This window comes from Myotis myotis, unplaced genomic scaffold (genome assembly GCF_014108235.1).
Source record: "Myotis myotis isolate mMyoMyo1 unplaced genomic scaffold, mMyoMyo1.p scaffold_m19_p_4, whole genome shotgun sequence".
NCBI classification, from domain to species: Eukaryota; Metazoa; Chordata; class Mammalia; order Chiroptera; family Vespertilionidae; genus Myotis; species Myotis myotis.
The window spans coordinates 42,544,766-42,566,811 of NW_023416346.1; the positions used below are offsets into that span (position 1 = coordinate 42,544,766).

The 22,046-nt window shown below is 39.6% G+C and overlaps 1 protein-coding gene across 2 annotated transcripts in view; it reads right to left on the bottom strand.

Moving 5' to 3' along the window:
• The window catches only part of DOCK11 (dedicator of cytokinesis 11), a 187,670-nt gene that overhangs the window by 82,014 nt on the left and 83,610 nt on the right, over nucleotides 1–22,046 (bottom strand). For both annotated transcript variants that reach the window (XM_036304058.1, XM_036304059.1), the window contains exons 15-24: nucleotides 20,533–20,655; nucleotides 20,152–20,228; nucleotides 16,754–16,938; nucleotides 16,597–16,662; nucleotides 14,335–14,427; nucleotides 11,627–11,750; nucleotides 7,731–7,852; nucleotides 7,158–7,244; nucleotides 5,976–6,065; nucleotides 311–429 (exon numbers count right to left, since the gene is read on the bottom strand). In XM_036304058.1, the coding sequence (XP_036159951.1) occupies nucleotides 311–429; nucleotides 5,976–6,065; nucleotides 7,158–7,244; nucleotides 7,731–7,852; nucleotides 11,627–11,750; nucleotides 14,335–14,427; nucleotides 16,597–16,662; nucleotides 16,754–16,938; nucleotides 20,152–20,228; nucleotides 20,533–20,655 (1,086 nt within the window). The remainder of the gene's footprint in view (nucleotides 1–310; nucleotides 430–5,975; nucleotides 6,066–7,157; nucleotides 7,245–7,730; nucleotides 7,853–11,626; nucleotides 11,751–14,334; nucleotides 14,428–16,596; nucleotides 16,663–16,753; nucleotides 16,939–20,151; nucleotides 20,229–20,532; nucleotides 20,656–22,046) is intronic.

The window sequence follows — 22,046 nt, forward strand, 5'->3', positions numbered from 1 at the left end:
TTCTGGTTTCATTGTTATGAAGTGTGGTCTGGCAGGGGAATTTTTAAAAGCTCCCCAGATGATTCTCCTGTGCAGCAAAGTGTTAGAACACCCCTGGTCCACGAAAGCACATTAAGTTTACCCTATGGCTTATGGTACCATCGATTCCTGGGGACACAAGTCCCCCCATCTGAGAAGCATGAAACTAAAGAAAACCAATATTAAATTTCTGATTTTGGGGTTCTCATTTGGAAGATCAATTTATATTTAAAATGAAGAAACGAAAAAGGAAACAAAACTTGCTTCTTTGTATTACAACACCAAAACTCACATGGTACAGTTGATAGGAACGTCATCTTCATGGGTCATGTTTGTGAGAACTCGGAAGAGTTGCATAAGAATTACAGGTAGAAACTGTATCATGACTGGGATCTCCATGACATGCAAACACTAAAATAAGTCATTATTAGTTATGAAAACAAACAGAAATATGATATAACTTGCAAATGTGAAACAACAAAAAAATTAAGTAATGAGAAATATATTCACTAGAACATAAGCTCATTTAAATGGGAACTTCATGCAACAGGGGACTTTGTTAATTATTTTACCTGCATCTCTATTTTGGCACTCAGAACTCATTAGTATATTTAATAGTAAATGCTTTACTGAAGTTAACAAGTATAACTGAGATCAACAGGTTTTGGAATAAAGACAACTGACCTTTGGTAAACTAACACTCAATTGAGGAGAGAGCAGATGTGTTTGGAGGTACTGGAGATGCCTACTAGCCACCAGCACTCAGTGTGTTTTACAAGGGAATGTGGGCCATCAGTTGTGCGATTCAATAAAGTATGTTTGTGTATATAGTTGGCTTTCCACTGGCACCCTCTACAAAACTGAGCCAGTTCTGCCTTCTAACACCCTCATAATACACTTCCTAGCACTCTGTCTCTAGTGAAAGGTGTGTTAACTAAAAAAAAAAAAGGAATATGTTCAAATACACCCAAAAATGATACAAGAAGCAAAATTTATAAAAATTTCTTTCTTCTTCCTCCCTTTCTCTCCACATTCACTCATTTAAGCAACCAGCCAACCAAAAAAATGAAAACAAATCTCACTGAGCACCTCCTACTACATCAACTCAATGTTTAGTGCTATGGGAAATACTGAGATAGATGGAGACAAGCCTCTGTGCCTAAGGAACTCAATATTTAGCTTCCAATATCCCTGACTTTTGCTCCATCTTCCCATCCTTACTCTCATCATCCTTTTTCAGGACACTATCATCTATATCTGAGTCACATCAACAGTGACCTCTTAGATCTCTGTTCAACTTCTGTTCAATCAGATGCATAAGACAAGATATTGAGCTCAAGGAACCCATGGTCTATCCTTCAAGTTTTTCCTTCCTTGCCCCACCTTTCTACCCTTACTACTACCATCGTCCCTTTTCATGACCTTCTTACCTATAACTAAAATAGTCTAGTAATTTCCTGGTAGTTCTCTGTACAATTTCTCTTTAATACATCTAACTCTCATTTCCAAATTAATCTTCCTCAAATACTGACCACCTTCTGCCAAGATTTTTTTGAAGTTTCCCCATTACCAAGGGCAGTGGATCTCAATCAGTGGCCACTTTCCCCCCCAGAGGACATCCGATAATGTCTGAAGACATTTTGTATTGTTACAACTGGGGGATGCTACTGACATCTAGTGAGTAGAAGCCAGGGATGCTGCTAAACATCCTACAATGCACAGGGCAGCCCATTACAACAATTATCCTGCCCAAAATGTCAATAGTACCAAGGTTGAGAAATTATGACCTAGGATATTAAGTCCAAGTTCCTTAAGACCCAACCTACATTTTTAGCATTAACACTCATCATTAGTCACAAGACCAAACTAGTATCTTTACTCCTCCATGAATACATGTATCATATGCATTCTTACTTTTGTACATTTGTCCACAGTTTTTAGCCAAATTCTGGCTACCTTTCCCAGTCAAGCTCAAACCTCCACTTCAATGAAGCCATTTGTTCACTCATTCAACAAAGACACACTGAATAAGCTTCTAATTACCAATCACATAAAAAACCTACCATCAAGCCATCCCCAGTCTATGGGGGAAAAAGACAAGAAATGAAATCACTGTGATACAAATAATAAACAGTACAAGAGTGGTGCAGTGGGGCCTTGGCTTATGAGTGTCCCGACTAACGAGTTTTTGGAGATACCAGCTGTCTCTTGGCTGATTTTTTGCATTGAGTTGAAAGAGTAATTTGAGTTAACGAGCTCCTTAACGAGCTCAGTCTCGAAACGAATTAAACTTGTAAGTCAAGGCCCCACTATATATACAAAATGCAAGAAGGAAGAAGCAACTGACTGCAGGTGGGTAGGGAATGTCCGAGAGGAGGAAGTTTAAAGGATAAGCGGGACACTGTACAGGAGGAACAAGAGATGGGCATTGAACGCAGAATTGGATCTCCCTGCACCAGTGTAGCTCCTCTCTCATTTATTCTCAGGACAGCAGCCAGAGTGTTCTTTATGAAAGGCACACTCGATGTCATTTCCCCTTGTGGAAAACAAAACAAAACACCATGAACAAAAAGCTGTCAAGGGCTTCCCATGCCTAGGTGACCCTGCCTCTCTCTCCAAATTTATCTCATGCCATCTTCTCCCATCGCTGCTCACTATGCTCTAGCTCAGGGGTGGGCAAACTTTTTGACTCGAGGGCCACAATGGGTTCTTAAACTGGACCGGAGGGCCAGAACAAAAGCATGGATGGAGTGTTTGGGTGAACTAATATAAATTCAAAGTAAACATCATTACATAAAAGGGTACGGTCTCTTTTTTTTTTTTTTTTTTTGGTTTTATTCATTTCAAACGGGCTGGATCTTGCCTGCGGGCCGTAGTTTGCCCACGGCTGCCTAGCTACACTGTCTTGTCTTTTCTTTCCTGTCCTTCACACATGCCATCACACCAGGTTCTACACCTGCTGCAATATTCTGTTAACCTTTTACACAGCGTTATCACCTATGTTTGTCTTCCTCTCATCAGTCTCTTTTTAGCTTAACATGTCGTCTCCTCAGAAAGGCCTTCCCTGACAGTTCTATCTAGAATGCACTCCTGGTCATGTGAGATCCCCTTAACCTGGTCTGTTTTCTTCACAGCCATCAACTCTATGTAAAATTACTTATTCAGTTAAAACCTCTCTACCCTAACTCCTGCAGGTATGTTGTCAGAACTGCTCCCCATTATATTCTCAGCATCTAGTACACTATCTGGTCCATAGTAGGTGCTCAATATTTGGTGAATGACTAAAGCAATTAATAAAATCAGGAACCAAAGGGTAAAATAAAAATAGGAGCCTCTAGTTTCAGTAGTTCTTCAGTTCACTGAACCCTCTGCACTTACACCCAGTATTCCGTGTTTGACATTTCATCACATATTGCTTGGGACTATCATTTGTAGTACTGACTTATATTGTCATTTAACTTGTGTGTACGGTCTCTCCAAATAGGGAGTAAGATCCCTATGGACAATGACCTTAACATGTTCTTCTTCACAAGCCCCACAGCATCTAGGGAAATGTTAAATACATACTAAGAGCTCAACAAGTAGTTTTTAATTGAATTGATGAAACAATGACATTTACAGGGACAACAAATAGCAAGGTTTTGTAGAAAGAACATGAAACCAGGAGTCAAGAGACATGTCACAAGCTCAGCTCAGCTCCGTTACTAACCAGCTGAATGGCCACAGAAAGTCACCTCTACTTGGACTTCAGTTTCCTCATCTGTTAAAAAAAATCTCTAAAATCTTCTTCAGCACTAACATTCCTTAGAGGTGGTGGACTATTTCTGTAATCACATAGCATTTCACTCACTGCCACTAGGGGGAGAGCACAGGTCACAAATGTCAGAAATTTCACACCCTTAAAAATACAAATAAGACTACTTTCTTCCTTCCGTTTTAAGAATACCACTATATGAAAATGATGTCCTGTTCCATTTCGTTCTGTAAAAACCTTTACAAAGCTTCCCCACTAGAAAAGAACTCAAAGATCTTAACAGACTAAACATCCATTCATCCATAAAGTTAGAGTTCTACATATTAACTGAGGAAAGGATTTAAAAGTTAGATGACTACTACTTTTTTTTTACTACTATACTTCTTAATGGTAATTAAGAGATCAACCAAAGATATTGTGTGCATATATGCATAACCCATGGACGAAGACTATAGGGTGGTGAAGGCCTGGGGCAGGGGGCCGGGAAGGGGACATCTGTAAACTTTCAACAATAAAGATTTTTTTAAAAAGGAATAATGACTGCTATTTGTCGACTATCTCCCTGCTTCTACCCTTCCGACAGTATATTTCTATATGGCAGGCAGAATGATACTTTAAAAATGGAAGTCACAGGATGCCACTCCTCTGTTCAAAGCCCTGTAAGGCTTTCCATCTCATTCGGGGTAAAATTCAAACTCTTCATCGTGGCTTATGAGCCCTTAACCCAACCAGCTCCCCAGCTACCTTTCTAGTGTGGTCTCCTATCACTCTGTGGGCAGTCACAGTGGCATTCCTGCTGTCCCGTGAATGCACCAAGCAAGCTCCTCAGGGCCTTTGTACGTGCTGTTCCCAGCTCTCCCCCAGAAATCTATTGAGCTGGTGCCCTCATTTCCTTTAGGTCTCTGTCAAATGTCACTTTACCATAGAGATCTTCTCTGACACTTTGTCTTTAAGAGGGACTTCTTATCACCCTTTATTCCCCTTCACTATGCTTTAGTTTTCTTTACAGCACTTATTACTACCAGACATGACATATATATGTATTTAATTATTTATTTGTTTATTGGCCATCTGCTTCCACAAGAAAGCAAGCTCCTTGACAATAGGGACACTGCTTTCTTCACTTACATTCCCCATGCTTAGAACATGCCTGGCCCATAGGAAGTACTTAAGAAGTAAGTGTGGAATAAATGATTACTCTATAGCAGATACCCTATCTCGCTTCAGCCTCACATGCACCCTACAAGTTGGCGTTATTGTTATCCCTGTGACAGAGGAAGAAACAAAGGTATGGGGAAGTGAAGTAAGTTGGTCAGGGTCAATCACTAAGCTAGTAAGTCACAAGTATGGGACACAAAGTCAGTCTGTGATTCCAGAACCCATCCAGGTCATCTCATGTCATACTATCTGTCTAAAAGAAATGAACATTTTTGTTTCCTGAGACTATCACTAAGCAACAACATGGGTCCAAAGGGAAATCCTATGGAGGCTTCATTTAAAAATCAAAATTCCTCAGACTAGCCATGGCTGACCTAGTAAAGGAACAAGTAGAGAAAGTGTTGTTGTCAGCTAGGTCTTATTTTTTTAAAATATATTTTATTGATTTTTTACAGAGAGGAAGGGAGAGGGATAGGGAGTCAGAAACATCCATGAGAGAGAAACATCCATCAGCTGCCTCCTGGGGATGTGCCCGCAACCAAGGTCCATGCCCTTGACTGGAATCGAACCTGGGACCTTTCAGTCCGCAGGCCGACGCTCTAGCCACTGAGCCAAACCGGTCAGGGCTGTCAGCTAGGTCTTATGACATGAATTTCAGTCCTAGCATGTGAAACGACATCTTGGGTTCTCAATACATTTGATAAATAGATATCCTGGCCCTTTTCCCCATAGCATTCTCCACCTTTCCTGGGCAGTCAGCAGGAAAAGATCTAAAAAATCAATTTCTGGAACTGAAATAGACATTGTCATGAGATTTTCCAAAAGATGTCGTCAGATTCTGGCTATAACAGTTTCTTCCTGATGTAGCAACCCTGCTTCTAAACAGTCATTTGATGGAAAAATACTTAACAGAAAGTGTCCTCTTGAGGATACACCTCCAAAAGTATTTTAAAGTGCTACTTTGACCTCCCTCCCCATCAAAATGTGGCAACAGAAAGACATCAATCAAAAACAAACCTTTCACAGAAAGCTGCTGTTCATTTACCTTTAAATATTTAATGAGCTCCCCTGGAACTTCTTTCGAGCCTGACTGAATCAGCTGGCAATGATGGAAGAATTTGTGCACATGTAGATCCTGGAAAACAGATGGACACAGCCGTATGAAATTTGATTCATTACCCTCAAATGCAGGCTCTGCCTTCTCCCTCCTCCTGCATCTTGCAAACCTATTTATCCGGGTATTCTCATGCCCAGACTTGGCAGCTGCAGCCACCAACACGTGTCCATGTCCCAAAGGCTTATTGACCATCCATCCCACAAAGCAGCAAGACCAGGTCAATTCAGCATGTACCTGAGCACATCATGTAGGCCACAGTTTATTCCCAACTAGCCAACATTCATTTAATTCCTTTTTTGACTGGTGTAGTCTCTGAAGTTGGGCCACTTCTACATTTGAATGAAATGAGCAGAAACAGAGGTCTGAACTGACAGGTGACGCAAAGATAGCAGCAGGGGTTCCCAGAACAATAGTCCCAGGCATTCAGTGCCCAAGTTACCATGGCACTTCAATGGCCAGTGAGTCCAGCTGTCCCCTATGGAATTTACATACACTGATTCTGTGGACAGCACAGAGTACATCAGGAATTGGAATAATGACATTTAGATTTTGATCTGCTTCCTCTAATTTTATTACTTGTGTAATGTTGGGTAAATCACCTAACCTGACTAAGCCTGTTTCTTCATGTATAAATGGTGGCGTGGGCAGCGGGAAGTGAGAAGGACCTTGGAGGCCACATCAAAGAACATGAACGTCTTCTTCTCCGGCCATGATTTTTCAAACTGTGCCTGAGGCTTCCCATAGACATTTGATTGTAATTTCATGGATACTGAGGCTAGGAGTCAATTATACTATCCTCACAAATTTTCTGGAAATCTAAAACTGTTCAAAAAATAAATTTTTTAAATGGTGGTAATAGCCTCCATATTCCTTTCAGAGTTTTATGAGGCTCAAATTTATTAATGGGAATAAAAGGATTTTGTAATTTGAGAAGAATTACAAAATTTGAGCTATTAGTAATATTATTATTATTAAGAATGATATTATTACTAATGAGAGAGTCTTTCAGGCCACAACTTTTCTAAGGATGCAGCAATCAAATGTAGTCTATTTTAATTATGAAATATATTCAAGTATCAAAATGGACAAAATTCAGATAATGACACTTACTTGACTGTAAATGGTAGACTCTAAGTGGCTTTTAATCTTCAACAAAGGCTTTGCACCATCTACCCACTTAATATCCACATTAGATTGCTGGGAACAGAAAATACGCACATGAGTTTCTGTACATAGCAATGGCTAAATGAGCAACATATCACACCTTTATTTATTTCAACTTTTATTTTTTCAGAAATGAATGTGTGAGTTTCACACAAAGGAAATTATTGGAGAAAATAACCTGCCTTTGGTATAAATGTATCCTAGATCATTTCAAATTTCCAATCCTTTGCAGGATACTTTTATAAATTACAATAAAAATGAATTACGAAATAAATGAATTTTTTTAAATGATGCACAAAACCCGAAACCATTTTTAAGATTATTAGAACAAACAGACATGAGGTTACTTTTTCAGACTATTCTAAAAGTTTCTAATTATTCATTTTCCATACATATCTTTGTTGCGAACCAGCAGCAGTCCTAAAACTACACTAGACAAAACTATTAACTAGGCCAACAGAATTCTGCTTTTTCAACATTTCATCATGATTACTTCAACAAATGCAGATGTTTTCCTACCCTTCTTGATTCTGCATCGTTCAGGTTCAAGTAGCCTGGGGGAAGATTGGCGGAAACTGGCAGCTGCTGCTCAAATGTAATGATTCTACCATCCTTCAGCAAAGGTACCCAGGCAAAGCCAACTGCCAAGACAATGATCAACCATGAGAAATGAAAACACAAATGCAATTAGCTACACAAATGTCTGGCTGCTGGGGAGCAGGACAGGGTGGTGATGTTTCCGGAGGTCTGCACGACGGAGTCCAGGTGTTGGGCATCTGAGTACTGGGGAAGGAACAATGAGTTTGGGTCTCTTCCTAACCCCAGCATGGCCACTAACAAGTTACTTACTTTATTCCCTTGACTATAAAAATGGAAATAACAACTGCAATCTTTCCATCTAACAGAGTTATAGAGAGACCAAAGTGAGATAAAATACTTGAAAGTATGAAAATACTTTAAAACGTGAAAAGTATATCGATATCATTATCTACACTTGGGGATCATTTTGGGTAGACTTACTTTCTAAAGATCCAGATATCTCTCATCTATTTTTACTAAGAGTGCAGTCCCCTATTTGAGTCTATCTCGGACAGCCATCACCAGGGTCCAAAATTTCTTATAGCAACCCTAGGGCAAGGGACTATGAAAAATTAAGGTTGCAAGTCCAGGTTGCATTCCATATTTTCACAAGGCAGTAATTGGTTGGGCAGCTTCCCTGATTACAGAAGAAAGAGGTATAGTAGGAGAATATAGTTAGGGCATAGTGTTTACAACTTGAATCCACTGAGAGATTTCACCCAGTCTCTAGGTTTCTTAACAGTTCTATCCAGAAGAGCCTCTTGGCTTTGTATTAGAAAACTCATCATGTTCTAGCTAAAAAAGCCAGAACCATCTGTGTCAGTATTTCAATTATAGAGATTACTCTGGGTTTCAAGTGTTTATAACTCAGCCGTAAAAAGCTTTCTCTGGACAGTTTTGGCATTTGAAAGGGGGTGTTGGCTGGAGAGTACTTTTTAAAGCCGTTGCTTTCTGATTCTTTAAAATTCTTTGCGTGAGTGTGTGTGTATGCGTGTTTTTATACTGTGAACACAGAAGTCAACACAAATATGGTTAGAATATTTTCATTCACGTGTTTAATTTGGCAAATGCTTTAATTCTTAAAAGAAGACAAATATGTTGTTTTCTCTAAGTAGACTAAATGGTTTTCTCAGACTCTGAAACACATCTGAAGGGCATCTTTACTAGTACAATTTCAGAAATGGTTTACCCAGAACTCTTCTTTTATAACAGGCACCGGAAAGTAACATGAACAGAAAAACCATTCATAAGGACTCTGTCAAAGTAATTAAACTGAAATTAGACAAATGACAAAAGGTTTCCAGCTCAGAAAATAGGAAACTATATTTCTTGTTCTTAGGCAATATTTCATACTTACAGAAATTTTTATTGAGATATAATTTAGATACCACACAATTCATCTGTTCAAAATACAACTCCATGGTTTTTATATTCACAAAGCTGTGCATCCATTGTCACTATCTAATTCCAGAATTTATTCATCACCCCAAAAGAGACTCCACATCCCTTAGAAGTCACTCCCCATTTCCCCTTCCCCCAGCCCCTGACAACCATTAATTTACTTTCTGTCTCTATGGAATTGCTTAGGCAACATTTTCCCACTGTGATTTCTTCACAGCACAGCCAGGTGTGTCTCTCAGTTAAAACTCATACAGAGCACCTGGAAGCTGTAACGGTTCAATGTTAAGCACACGCCATCTGGCTCTAAGGTGTGAAGCCACTTAAAGGATGGACAGTTAAAAGCGTTGAGTGGCACATAAAATATCTGTCACATGCTCCACTGAGCCTCTTACCCACTTCTGTCTAGGATTTGGAGAAGGAAATAATAATTTGTCTTGCAGGAGGTATACCGTCATGGATGGGTTCGCATTGTTCTGCCAGATTTCTTCTCAAACCTCAAGGTTCCTGCCCTGAACAAATTGCAATTTCCATGGGGATACAGAACAAGACCACACCATCCACAAAGGAAACTTCCTAATATTCAGTCCTGCCACCTGCCAGACATCACTCAGATGTCAAACTCAACATTGGTCCAAACCATCATTCCCATCTACAATTCTGTTACTTGGCAATTCAGTTGGCACCAACCCCCACACAGTCGAAATCTGCATACAGCTTAAATCAATCCTCCACGCACATAATTCCCAATTGCCTTCCTTTGAACAACGCAGTTTTGAACTGTGCGGGTCAAGTGAAAAAAAAAAATCCAGTATGTACAAGTGGACCCGTGTAATGCAAACCTATGTTGTCAACTGTATCTTCTTTCCAGAAACTACAGTGCTAACTCTGAGTCACCTCTCCAATAGCCACTCATTTGCTAGGTCCAATATATTCTTATTCTGTAATTCTCATTTTCTCCATCCCTCTTTCCTGGGCTCTTGAAATACCCTCTAGCTGGTGTTCCTTCTCACCTTGCCCATTATATTGCTACCTGTTGGATTTCTTGCAAAGCAGCCCTCACTGATATCTATAATGCTTTAATATTTCATATTGGTGACAGAATAAAATCAAATCCACAGCCTGGCATTCAGGGCTTTCCACAATCTGACGCCCCCTTTTCAACTGACATCCAATGATTCCTCTCCCAGTACCCTGTGCTTTGTTTGTATTGAACTCCTTGTGGTTCTCTGTCCATTTTCCTCAATACTCTGCCTCTGTATAAGCTGGTGCTTTATTCTGGAATCCTCCACCTTCATGTCATCACTGCATTATCAAAGTCTACCCTGCCCCTAAGGCTTCACCCAAACACCATTGCCTCCTGGAAGCCCTCCCTAACTCCCAGCCATGTGTCCCTCCACTAGCTGAAGTAATAACTCACTCTTCTCTGAGATCACACAGCACCACTGGTAACTACTACTTTCTATCTTATATCACAGTTGTCTACATAGGTCTAATGTCCCCTACAAGATCATATGCTTTCCCAGCCAGCACGGCTCAGTGGTTGAGTGTCAACCTATGAGCCAGGAGGTCAGGGTTCGATTCCTGGTCAGGGCACATGCCCAGGTTGCGGGCTCAATCCCCAGTGTGGACTTGCAGGAGGCAGCCAATCAGTGATTCTCTCTCATCACTGATGTTTCTATCTCTCTCTCCCTCTCCCTTCCTCTTTGAAATCAATAAAAATATATTTTAAAAAGATTATATGCTCACTTTAGATGAGATCTACCTTTGACTCTCCACTGTATTACCCACAGTGCCTACTACAACATCTTACACATAAAAAATACACAGACATATTTGCTGAATGAATGACTAAATGAATGAATTTAAGATTAATCCAGGCTAGTTTGAACCCAAATCACGAGGCATGCTGACATTTATATAGTAGAGACTTCTATGTTCTCCCAAGGATGCTTCCCATTGGTTTATCTAAAGCCTTGCTGAATGGAACCAGAACTGGGGGCTTTACTACTCAAACTTACTCAAATTCACCAAATCTGTTCTATCAATTAGCCCCCAATCTCCCTCAGGCCCCAAAATGCCCCTAACTCTACTTCCCTTTTCCTCAGTGAGCAGAACTGGAAAATTTTGGTTACTCGGCTATTCTACATAAAAGAGATACTACAAATACTGCATAGCAATATGTGTTTCTCTCTGAGAAGGGCAATATTACTTACATTGCTTATGGTAGTCCAAGCACACTGGCAAGCATTTGGACATTTGGTAGAAATCATGATAAAGTGAACATATAATTCATCTTCTACCAATTAAAATTTTAACTCAGAAATGGGACTTTTGGGTGAGGAAAAGAAGTGGTCTGTAGCTTTATGAAAGGAGGTTGTAATCTGGACAATTCCACCTCAAACAGCCTAAGAGACACATTGAAAGTACACACATACCTGGAGTTTCAACTGTGTCTTGCTTTTTGGTTGTTCCCTTCGTGTTAATTTCACAACTTACATGATAAAAAGTGAAAAGCAAATGATGTTTTTGATGCAGGTGAATAGGAAGCTCGATTTTAATCTGAAATGACAAAATTACATGTAGAATTTTGTTTTAATTGTCAAGCTGGACTGTCAGTACTTCAGTTGTTCCATCATACTTTTCAAATGTCAAACTTTTCTAAATGACAGGCCAAGTGGTCAAATAGATATCATTTAAGTGTATTCCAAATGATTTTCTGGTCAGTTTCAGTTTGAAGACAATATTCTCCTGGGTTGTGAGGGCTGACATTTTGAGGGAAGTCCAGTGGATTCTCCTGGATTCCACTTTGCAGCAGGATTTTCTAAAACAATGGATCAAAACCACATCTTCATAGCCCAGGGATGCTATGTTACTCAACCTAAGTCAGCAAATACAATCAATCTAAAATAGGCACTGAATTTGATGCCCTGACCCATGTTCCTCAGTGGTTAGAGCATCAGCCTGCTCACCAAAGGGTCACAGGTTTGATTCCCTGTCAATTGCACATACATGCAGGTTCTATCCCCCTCCCCAGTCAGAGCATGTGCAAGAGGCAACCAATAGATGTATTTCTTCTCACATCGATGTCTCTCTCTCCCTCCACCAACTCGCTCCACCCTCCTTTCCATTCTCTCTGAAAATTAATAGGAAAAATATCCTTGGATGAGGACTTAAAAATAAATAAATAAATAAATAAATAAATAAATAAATACATGCATAAGTAAATACATAAATGGCACTACATTTGAAAGGCTACCTTATTCTAAGTTGTTGCACACAAAAAAATTAAGCTTTGCTATTAAATGTATAAAAAGTCACTTTGGTATTATGTATATACAAATTATAGTTCGTATAAATTTCTATAGAAGAAAAATACAACTTGATCCATGAATAAAGAAATAAAATTTGTCATGGCTGACATAAATTTAATCCCATGTTGGTAATGCTCTTGAAAGTATGTGAGACAAACTATAAATTTCATTGACTTAACACACATGCATGTACCTACACAGAAATGCATGCAAACACTCTTCCTCTCACTCTCTCCCTCTTCCCGCTTCTCTCTCCCTCTCCCCCGATCTCTCTCTCTTTTTCTCTTGGTAAATCTATAGTGAATAATTATAAAGCCTTTTAGTTCTGGCTAAAGATAATATGGATTGCTTTCTACATTATCAAGTTTTCTGTAGTGACTGGCGTTGACTATAGAGGGGGCATGTTCAACAGCTCGGTGAGGGACATCTGGCCTAATTATCATTCACACAAGGCATGGTTCCGGTGTTATAACTAATTTCTGTTGTAGGTATATTTCTCCACAGAATGTGCCTATTTGCATCATCCCAACCATCTGGTTACCTCATGCTCTGCTGTACATAAATATGGCCATACTCCTTCCCTGAATTGAAGAATGAAAGGCCACTATCCTTCTCCCCATCCCCCATGAGACTAGGGGCACTGGATGGAGAAAGGGATGAGTGGGGTCCAAGACTGGGGCACAAGGCCTCCATGTGACAACAAGCAGACCTGGGGACATCGTGACAGCAGGGGGGATGGTTTCACACAAATCCAGGAATGGAGATATGAGGCCTGAGAAGCAGAAACAGCAGAGCTTCTGGCCTGGGATTTACATCCAGGTGCCATGGAGACAGACATGTAGGAAGGCAGGGGAGGGTGGGTGGAAAGAGATCAACCAATGAACTTGTATGCATATACAAATAACCTGTGGACACAGACAATGGGGTGGTGAGGGCTGGGGGTGAGAGGGGGCGTTGAGGGCTGGGGGCAAAACAGGGTGGGTGGTGGTGGTGAGAGCCGGAGCGGGGTAGGGGTTGGTGAAGGTCAGGGGCAGCATATGGACACAGACAATAGGGTGAGGGGGAGACAAGAGTGGGCTGAAGAGGTTAATGGGAGAAAAAGAAGGACCTATGTAATACTTTCAACAATACAGACTTTTAAAGAAGAAGAAAAAAAGCAGTCTGTAGATTTGGATAAGCCAGATACATACGGACTAGACGAGGCTGTGACAGAGACACGAAGAGAGCCAGTGGGGAATACACAGTCATAGAGACAGAGACACGGGAAGAAAGAGAGGCAGAGACAGGGTCTGCAGAAGGGAGTGCAGTGACAGGGAGACCATGCCACTCAGCACTGCAGAAGCATGTGGTACAACCAGTGGGATTCTGGTGGCCCAGCCATACTTCTGTCTCTCAAAGCATTTCATTTACAGAGAGGCTGCACCCTCCTATGCAGAACAGGAAGAGAAAGCTAGAACGGCCTCAAAAGAACCTCTTCTGAATTTCTTATTTTAAAGCTAAGGGGAAATGGAGACTCAGAAATGGGAAGTGACTTGCTCAAGTCACAGAGCCAGTTGATGTCAAAGCTAGGGCTAGAAACCTAGTCCCAGTCTGGTGTTTGTTTCCTACATTGTTACGTCACGCCAGAGCCCTTCAATTTGTGGGCAAATCTTCCCCTGTTATCAAAGGGCACCAAGCACACAGTGGTCCTTTGTTTTGATGTAACATTTTTCATTTTCAAGGGATGAAACATTCAAGGGATTAAAAGTACAGATAACATGATGAAAACAACTGAAAGAGAAAAAGAAGAGTAACCACTGTGTTTTATAAACATCAAAATAATGAAATTTTACCTCATCATAGAACTCTGGATTTTGGTTGTGATGTGAAACAACAGCGTAAGCATTTGTGGTAAAAACAGATCCTGCAGGTTTTCCATAAATACACTGCAAAAGAAGAAACAGAGTCACCACTCTCAATTCAGGTCTTCAAACGTGATGCTATGGAACCACATACAGTTAGAAGCATCTGTGAGCACAAGGCCACGGCCAAGCCCACTGGGCTCTCACCATGGGCTTATAAATTCCAAGTCATTTACAGTCACTCCAGACTTCACCCAGGACTTCTCCTAACTTGGCTACATAAATGCTTCTGAATTTCTGGCCATCAAAGAAATGCAATTCCGAACTTGTTGCCAGTAAGAAGTTGAACACAGCTACTCATCTGGGAGGAAAACACTCTCAATCCTATCCTGGAAAACTTCTCTCATGCTTTTTGCATTTCTTAACATGAGAAGTTCCCACTCAGCCAGTCACTAACATTTGTTGAATGCTTGTTGTGCAGTGGGCAACGTGAAGAGTTAAAAACAAACAAACAAACAAACAGCCTGGCCCGTGTGACTCAGTGGTTGAGCCTTGGACCATGAACCAGGAAGTCATGGTTCGATTCCCGGTCAGGGCACATGCCCAGGTTGTGGGCTCGATCCCCAATGGGGAGCGTGCAGGAGGCAGCCGATAAATGATTCTCTCTCGCTGAGGTTTCTCTCTATATATTTTTCTCCTTTCCTCTCTCTAAAATCATCAAAAATATATTTTAAAAAAACACCAGCAGACACATTCCTAACCTAAAGGAATTAAAAATTAAGCTACAGACAACTTACTGTTCTATAACTTTACGAGCCACATTTTAAAAGTCACTGGCTTTCTGTTATACCAGTGGTCGGCAAACTCATTAGCCAACAGAGCCAAATATTGACAGTACAAGGACTGAAATTTCTTTTGAGAGCCAAATTTTTTAAACTTAAACTATATAGGTAGGTACATTGTTATTAACTTAATTAGGGTACTCCTAAGGCTTAGGAAGAGCCACACTCAAGGGGCCAAAGAACCGCATGTGGCTCGCGAGCTGCAGTTTGCCGACCACGGTGTTATACCAATAAAATACATGTAAGGCTTTCTATGGTTCCATGGAAAGATCCGATTTCATTTCTAGTGTGAGTTTTTCACTTCCATAGGCCTAATAAGCTCAAGGATGAATATGGAGTCAGCATGCCAAGGTATTAATTGCCTCTGTTACTTCAGAGCCAGCCTTTAGGCCGGCTAAGAAATGAAATTGAGACTCTATGTGAGTACAGAGCCAGCTCTCCTTAAATATGGTTATGAAGGCAATTTGCAGGAACTGCTGAGAGGTAACCTAAGAATCTTTAAGTACACAAAAAGAGATTGCATGGGGGGGGGGGGAGGAACAGTTTTTCTCATCTCCATTGAAGGAAGAACCAGAATAAACAGGCTTAATTTAAGCCAGCCTTAATTTAACTTAGGCTTTTCTATGAAAAATAAATCTGTTTTCAAAGGTGGGGGCTATAAAACAGTCAACGATTTAGTTAGGGGGCATTCCAGCCTGTTTCCCTAGGTGGTTTGAGTGGACGACTAGCCATCCATCTGTCTGATTGAGGCTCAAGCGAGAGAAATGGAGAGCTAGATAAACACTTTGCGATGAGTAAATGTTCCACCTTTTCTTTCAGGCCTCTGATTAATGGGCTAAAGAGCAAAAAGTGAAAACCAGCTATAAAGAGTGAAAATCTAAGAGCACTGTGAAGTCACAGGTCCTTAAGGATTGCCGTATCAGATAATACTGAGATGCTGCTTTTCATAGATCACTAATCCAAGTTTGGAGGCACCATTTGGCCAGTCACAGAGTGGATGTCTATCTCAGATCAAAGCAGTCATGCTGTGCTTCTGTCAGCTCAAAGCCCGGTCAAGTTTCAAAACCAAAGGAGTTTATATTCCCCTGATAGTACCATTATAACTGTCTGGTCAAAGGAGAAAATGACCTTGTTCTTGGGCATCAGAGAACGCGAAAATCAAAGTAGAGCAAAGGCAAAAATCTGGTATATGAAGCTTACCCATTTTTAAAGCTCCTACCTCATTTTGTTATTTCTTAATGTTTAACTAATGCTTATGGTTCATATGTAACAGTAGAAAAGACAGTATTATATTTATCAATTCAGTACACTTTCTTTTTGACATTGAAACAAATTAAACTTAGCGTATGGAACTACCAAGCATCAAAATCTCTATCTCTACCGAAAGTGCTTGTCAGTATCATAAACAAACCTTTAGAGCTTTGGCATCACTTTCATCTGAATCCCGGAATTCCACACAGACCGCAATGTTCCTTGCCTAAAATGATTAATCACTCCAAATGAGTCACAGAATGAGAAGATTATAAATAACATTTTATACCCCAAAATGTATAGTTTGCACTGTTTACCTTGGCAAATGTTTTCTGGCTATCGTATTTTAATTGCAAGGGATATACATACAGATGGTTTTTGTAAATGGTAAATGGATAACAATATTTTGTCATTTCTGGAACAAACTCTTCAACCTCCACAGTAATATTTTGACAATTTTTTTCGAAAGGCTTCAGGGGCACATATGAAGAAGTAATACAATCTATAGCCAAAAAGAAATAAACAGGTAAAGACAATACAATTTAAAAATCATTGACACATTCCTCCATTTATAAAAATATACATTGACTGTGTTCACAAAGTGATTTTTTTAACTTTGTAATATTATTTTTTTTCATTTTTTAAAAATTTTGTTTTATTGCTTAAAGCATTACAAAAAATTTTTTAATTTATTTTAGAGAGAGAAGGAGGGAGGGGGGGAGAAAGAGAAAGAAACATGGATGTGAGAGAGAAACATCAATTGGTTGCCTCCTCTATGCACTTCAGGGATCAATCCCGAAACCTGGGTATGTGTCCTGACCGGGAATCAAACCAGTGACCTTCAGTACATGGGATAACGCTCAACCAGCTGAGCCACACTGGCCAGGGCTCAAAGAGTGATTTCAAAAACAGATTTCTCAGTGAGTGACAAAAAGTCATACAACCACTTTAAGAATCCCAAAATAAAAGCTGGAGTAGCCTGATGATGGTTTCAGTGGAACCCTTCAAGCTAGACATGGATTGCTATTTCATTCTCAATGTACAGTAGACTGATTTGCCAAATATAACACATCATAATTTTGACAAATTTAATCTCTACAAAGAAATCCATTACACTTTTCCTCCTGGGGCTTCAATTTCGCTTTCACTGCAAATTTTTATTGGTATCAGGGAAATAACAGTAAATTTATGCCTCCAATTAGCTCATGGCCAGGCACTTTTAAAAAGTTAACTTGGTGCAGGTGCAAATTTTCACCTAAGAAATAATGGAAGCCTTTTGAAACTACAGATTTTATGATGTGTTACCAAAAATAAATGCAATACTCCTGAGCATGAAAAGTGTAGCAGCAGAGTTTACTAGTATTGAAGTAGCCACTGTACTAAAGGTTATTGATATATTTAAGGGCTCTATGACTGCTTGTCCTTACTGCAAACTCATATTGATGGAGAAAGAAGATCCAGCGAGAGTCAGACCTGGGGACACAGTATTTTGGGGGGGGGGGGTGTTGGTTTTCTCTGATTATTATAGCAATACTTATAATGAAATATCTGGAGTAAAGGTACACAGACACAAGTGATCATTCCACTACCCAGAGATAACTACTGCTAATATTTTGGTTTATTTTCTTCTAGTCTTCTTTCTATGCATGTTTTATATAATAATAATAATAATAATAATAATACAGAAATTTTACTATATATGAAGAACTTTATCCTCTTTTGGGGGCATTTTATCTATGTCTTACTTCACAAACTCTTTATAAACATCATTTTTCATGGTTGCATAAAGTTTCATGACATCGTAGTACCAATAATTGCCTTACCCTATCTGACAGTGTTGGACTCTGGTTGTTTCCAATTTTCTCCCAATATAAACAATGCTGCAAAGAAAATCTTTATGCAGAAACTACCTGCATTTTATATTACTTCTATAGGAAAAATAAACCACTGTACTCTTAGATGTTTTAAAATGTAAATTGCTACTCCCCTACTTACAATCCTTTCATGGCTTTTCATTGCACTTGGAATAAAATACAATCTTTTTTTGTGTGTTTGTTAATCCTTACCCGAGGACACTTTTCCATTGATTTTTATAGAGTGGAAGGGAGGGGGAGAGACAGGGAGAGAGAAACACCGATGTGAGAGAGACACATCAATTGGTTGCTTCCCACATGTGGCCTTGGTCGGGGCACTGGGATCAGCCTGCAATGGAGGCACATGCCCTTGACCAGAATCCAACCTGGGACCGTTCAGTTCGTAGGCTGACACTCTATCCACTGAGCCAAAATGGCTAGGGCTAAAATCCAATCTTTTAAGAAGTTATCATGGTCTATACAATTCCCTGCATGATGTGACGCTTTTCACTCCTCCTACTTCATCTTATGTCCCCCTTGTTCCCATTACACGCCACACTAGAACCACACTGGCTTCCTTTCTGTTCATATAAACCACGCTTTTTCCCACTGCAAGGTCTTTTCATATGCAATGCCCACAGGGGGACTGTAGAGTCCCCACCACTGCATGCTGGTTGGGCCACATGATAGGCCTTCTTTGGCCATCCTTTTTAAAGCAGCCCATCCCAATCACAGACTGAAATTAGTCACTTATTTGTTTTCCTATGAATTGTTTGTCACTCCTTCTAGACTTTAACCTCCATAATTTTAAAGCACCTAGTAGGCATTCAATAAATGTTTACTGAATAAATCCTTATTCCGTGAGTAAATGGATAGATAGAATCTCAGTTAGAATTCCTTAGTTATGGACTTCTATGGGTATCTATTGCCAAATTGTGCTCCTACTCATGATAGGTGATGGTGTTTGGCCAAAACTAAGCCAGCATCAGACGGCTGCACTTTAAACATTTTTTTGTAAGTTTGATAGATGAGCAAAAGCTGTTTTAATTTGCATTAGCGGCATTATTATTAAGATTGAACATTTTCAAATATTTACTAGCCACTTAATTTTATTTCCTGCAAAGTGTCTTTTGTGTCTTCTGTTCATTTTCTCCTGAGATTTTAGACTCCTATCTGTAGAGAAGAAAATAACATCTCCTTTTGATCCCTTAGTTGATGAAAGTTATCCTTGGCAAAAGGCAGCAGAAAGTGACTGGGGCACACTCACAACAGCATATATTATATATGAAATAGCATCTTATACAATCAACTTTCTGTAACTATTCACCATGTGTACGGGGTTGAATTAGTGTCCCACCCTCCCCCCAAAATCATGTCCACCAGAACCTCAGAATGCAACCTTCTTTGTAAATAAGGTCTTTGCAAGATGTAATTAATTAAGATGAGGTCATACTAGATTAGGGTGGGCCCTAAATCTAACGACTGGTGTGCTTAAAAGAGGGAAGATGGCCATATGATTGTAGAGGTAGAGAAAGAAGTGATGCAGCTACAAGCGGAGGCTGCCAAGGATTGCCCGGAGCCAGTAGAAGCTAGGAAGAGGCAAGGAATGATTCTTCCTTAGAGCATCAGTGAGAGCATTCAGTAGGAGCATAGACCTGCTGACACCTTGATTTTGACTTCTAGCCTCCAGAACCATGAGAAAAAAATTTCTGTCATCTTAAGCCACCCAGTTTGTAATACTTTCTTACAGCAGCCCCAGGAAACAAATAAACCATGTAAACCTCAAGAAAAATATAGAAAAGGTAAAAATCTAAGATTCAAACATATTCATTAAGGTTTATTTGCAATACATGAGTTCTTACTTGATAAATCCACAGGAACACATTCTACTGTGATGTTTAGCTGCCCAGGAATAATCTGCAATTTGGTCTTCTCTGGCCTAGGTGTAAAATAAGAATATTTTATACTTAAAAATTATGATTACTAAATGGACTGGTTTACCATGCATCCAAACTTAAAATTTTGAAGCATTAAGTTTCTCCCATAAAGGGTGGGGCAAAAGTAGGTTTATAATTGCTGAGTACACAAAACAGATTATTCTTTTACTATTTATTATTGTATTATTTTCCATGCAAACAACTATAAACCTACTTTTGCCCCATCCTGTATGTGACTCACATTCATCATTTTAAGAAATTAAAATTCTATTATATTGATTTACTGCAGTAATTCCACACACTTACTTCTTGTACTCTGAGAGCAACTTGAGAATGTCTTCATTTGAAAGCTTACTACTGTCTTGTTTATACAAAGGAGAAAATCTCCCATCCAGGTCCAGAGAGCCTTGAGCATCTTTGAAAATAGGTCTAAATAGCAACAAAAAGGGTTTTTAATTTTTTTTACAGGATTGATAAATAACAAAATTAGAGCTAGTAGTATAAAATTGTGAAACTGGTTTGGAAAATAGTTTGGCAGTTTCTCAGGAAGTTAAGCATGCACCCTCCCTATGATTCTACAATTCCACCCCTAAGCATATAAGCATATTTATTTCCACACAGTACATGAATGTTCACAGCAGATTTATTTGTTATAGCCCCAAACTGGAAACAATCTAGATATTAATCAGAGAAGCATCGATCAGACCGTCAAACCTCAGAGGGAAGGTAGAGGGGGTGGGGGTAAGGAGGAGAGATCAACTAAAGGCTTGTATGCATGCATATAGGCCTAACCAATGGACACGGACACCAGGGGGTGAGGGCATGAGTAGAGAGGGGCAATGGGGGTATAAGGACACATATGTAATACCTTAATCAATAAAGAGAGAAAAAAACGTGACTGGATAAGCAAATTGTGGTATATTCATACAATGAACTATTACTCAAAATGAACAATTGAAACATACAATAATATGGGTGAATTTCAGAAACAGACTGAACAGAAACAACAAAATAAAAGGGTACATATTGCATGATTCCACTTACATGAAGTTCTAGAATAGATCAAAGTCATCTATAGTGATAATCAGATTGGTGGTTGCCTGGGTAGGGGTGGGATGGCTAATTAGACAGAAAGGTGTGGAAACTTTCTGGAGTGACTGACAAGTTCTCTATTTTAGTTGGGGTGGTAGTCACATGCCTATATACATTTGTGAAAATTCATCAAGTTGGACATATAAAATGTGTACATTTTCACCAAAGGTAAAGGATATCTCAAAGTTGACAGAACATAAACTAGATCTTTAAGATCAATTTATATAGAGTTTATAATATATATGTAGAATTTCCAATATGAATTTGATTATTTCCCCTCCTACCCCTATCCCATGTTTAAGCAGATATTTTACTGGAAAAAAAATGGGAACTGATGTACAAGTATCCAACACACTGGAGTAGCTATAGCCAGAAACACAGTTTCCCAGGCAGAGCCTCTGAAGATGTGGTCATAGGCATTAACCACTGTTCCTACTTCTAAGCATACATCCTTTATTTTCAGTAAACAAAGGCTTATCATACATCTTTTAAATACCCCAGCCAAGCCTGTAGAGTGAGTTCCTGCTACTACTAACAACCAAAATAATTTAGGAAGAATAAATAGCATAATTCCTCATCAGAACTGGGGATCAAAGCTTCTAACTTTGAAGAGTTTAAAATTAATTTTTCTATTGGCAAAACAGCATGAAGCAGCTACTGCTATGGCCTGAAGGGGGCGCAGTGTGCAACAGTGGTCTAGAGTAGGCTTTGAAGTCAGGAGCCATGGG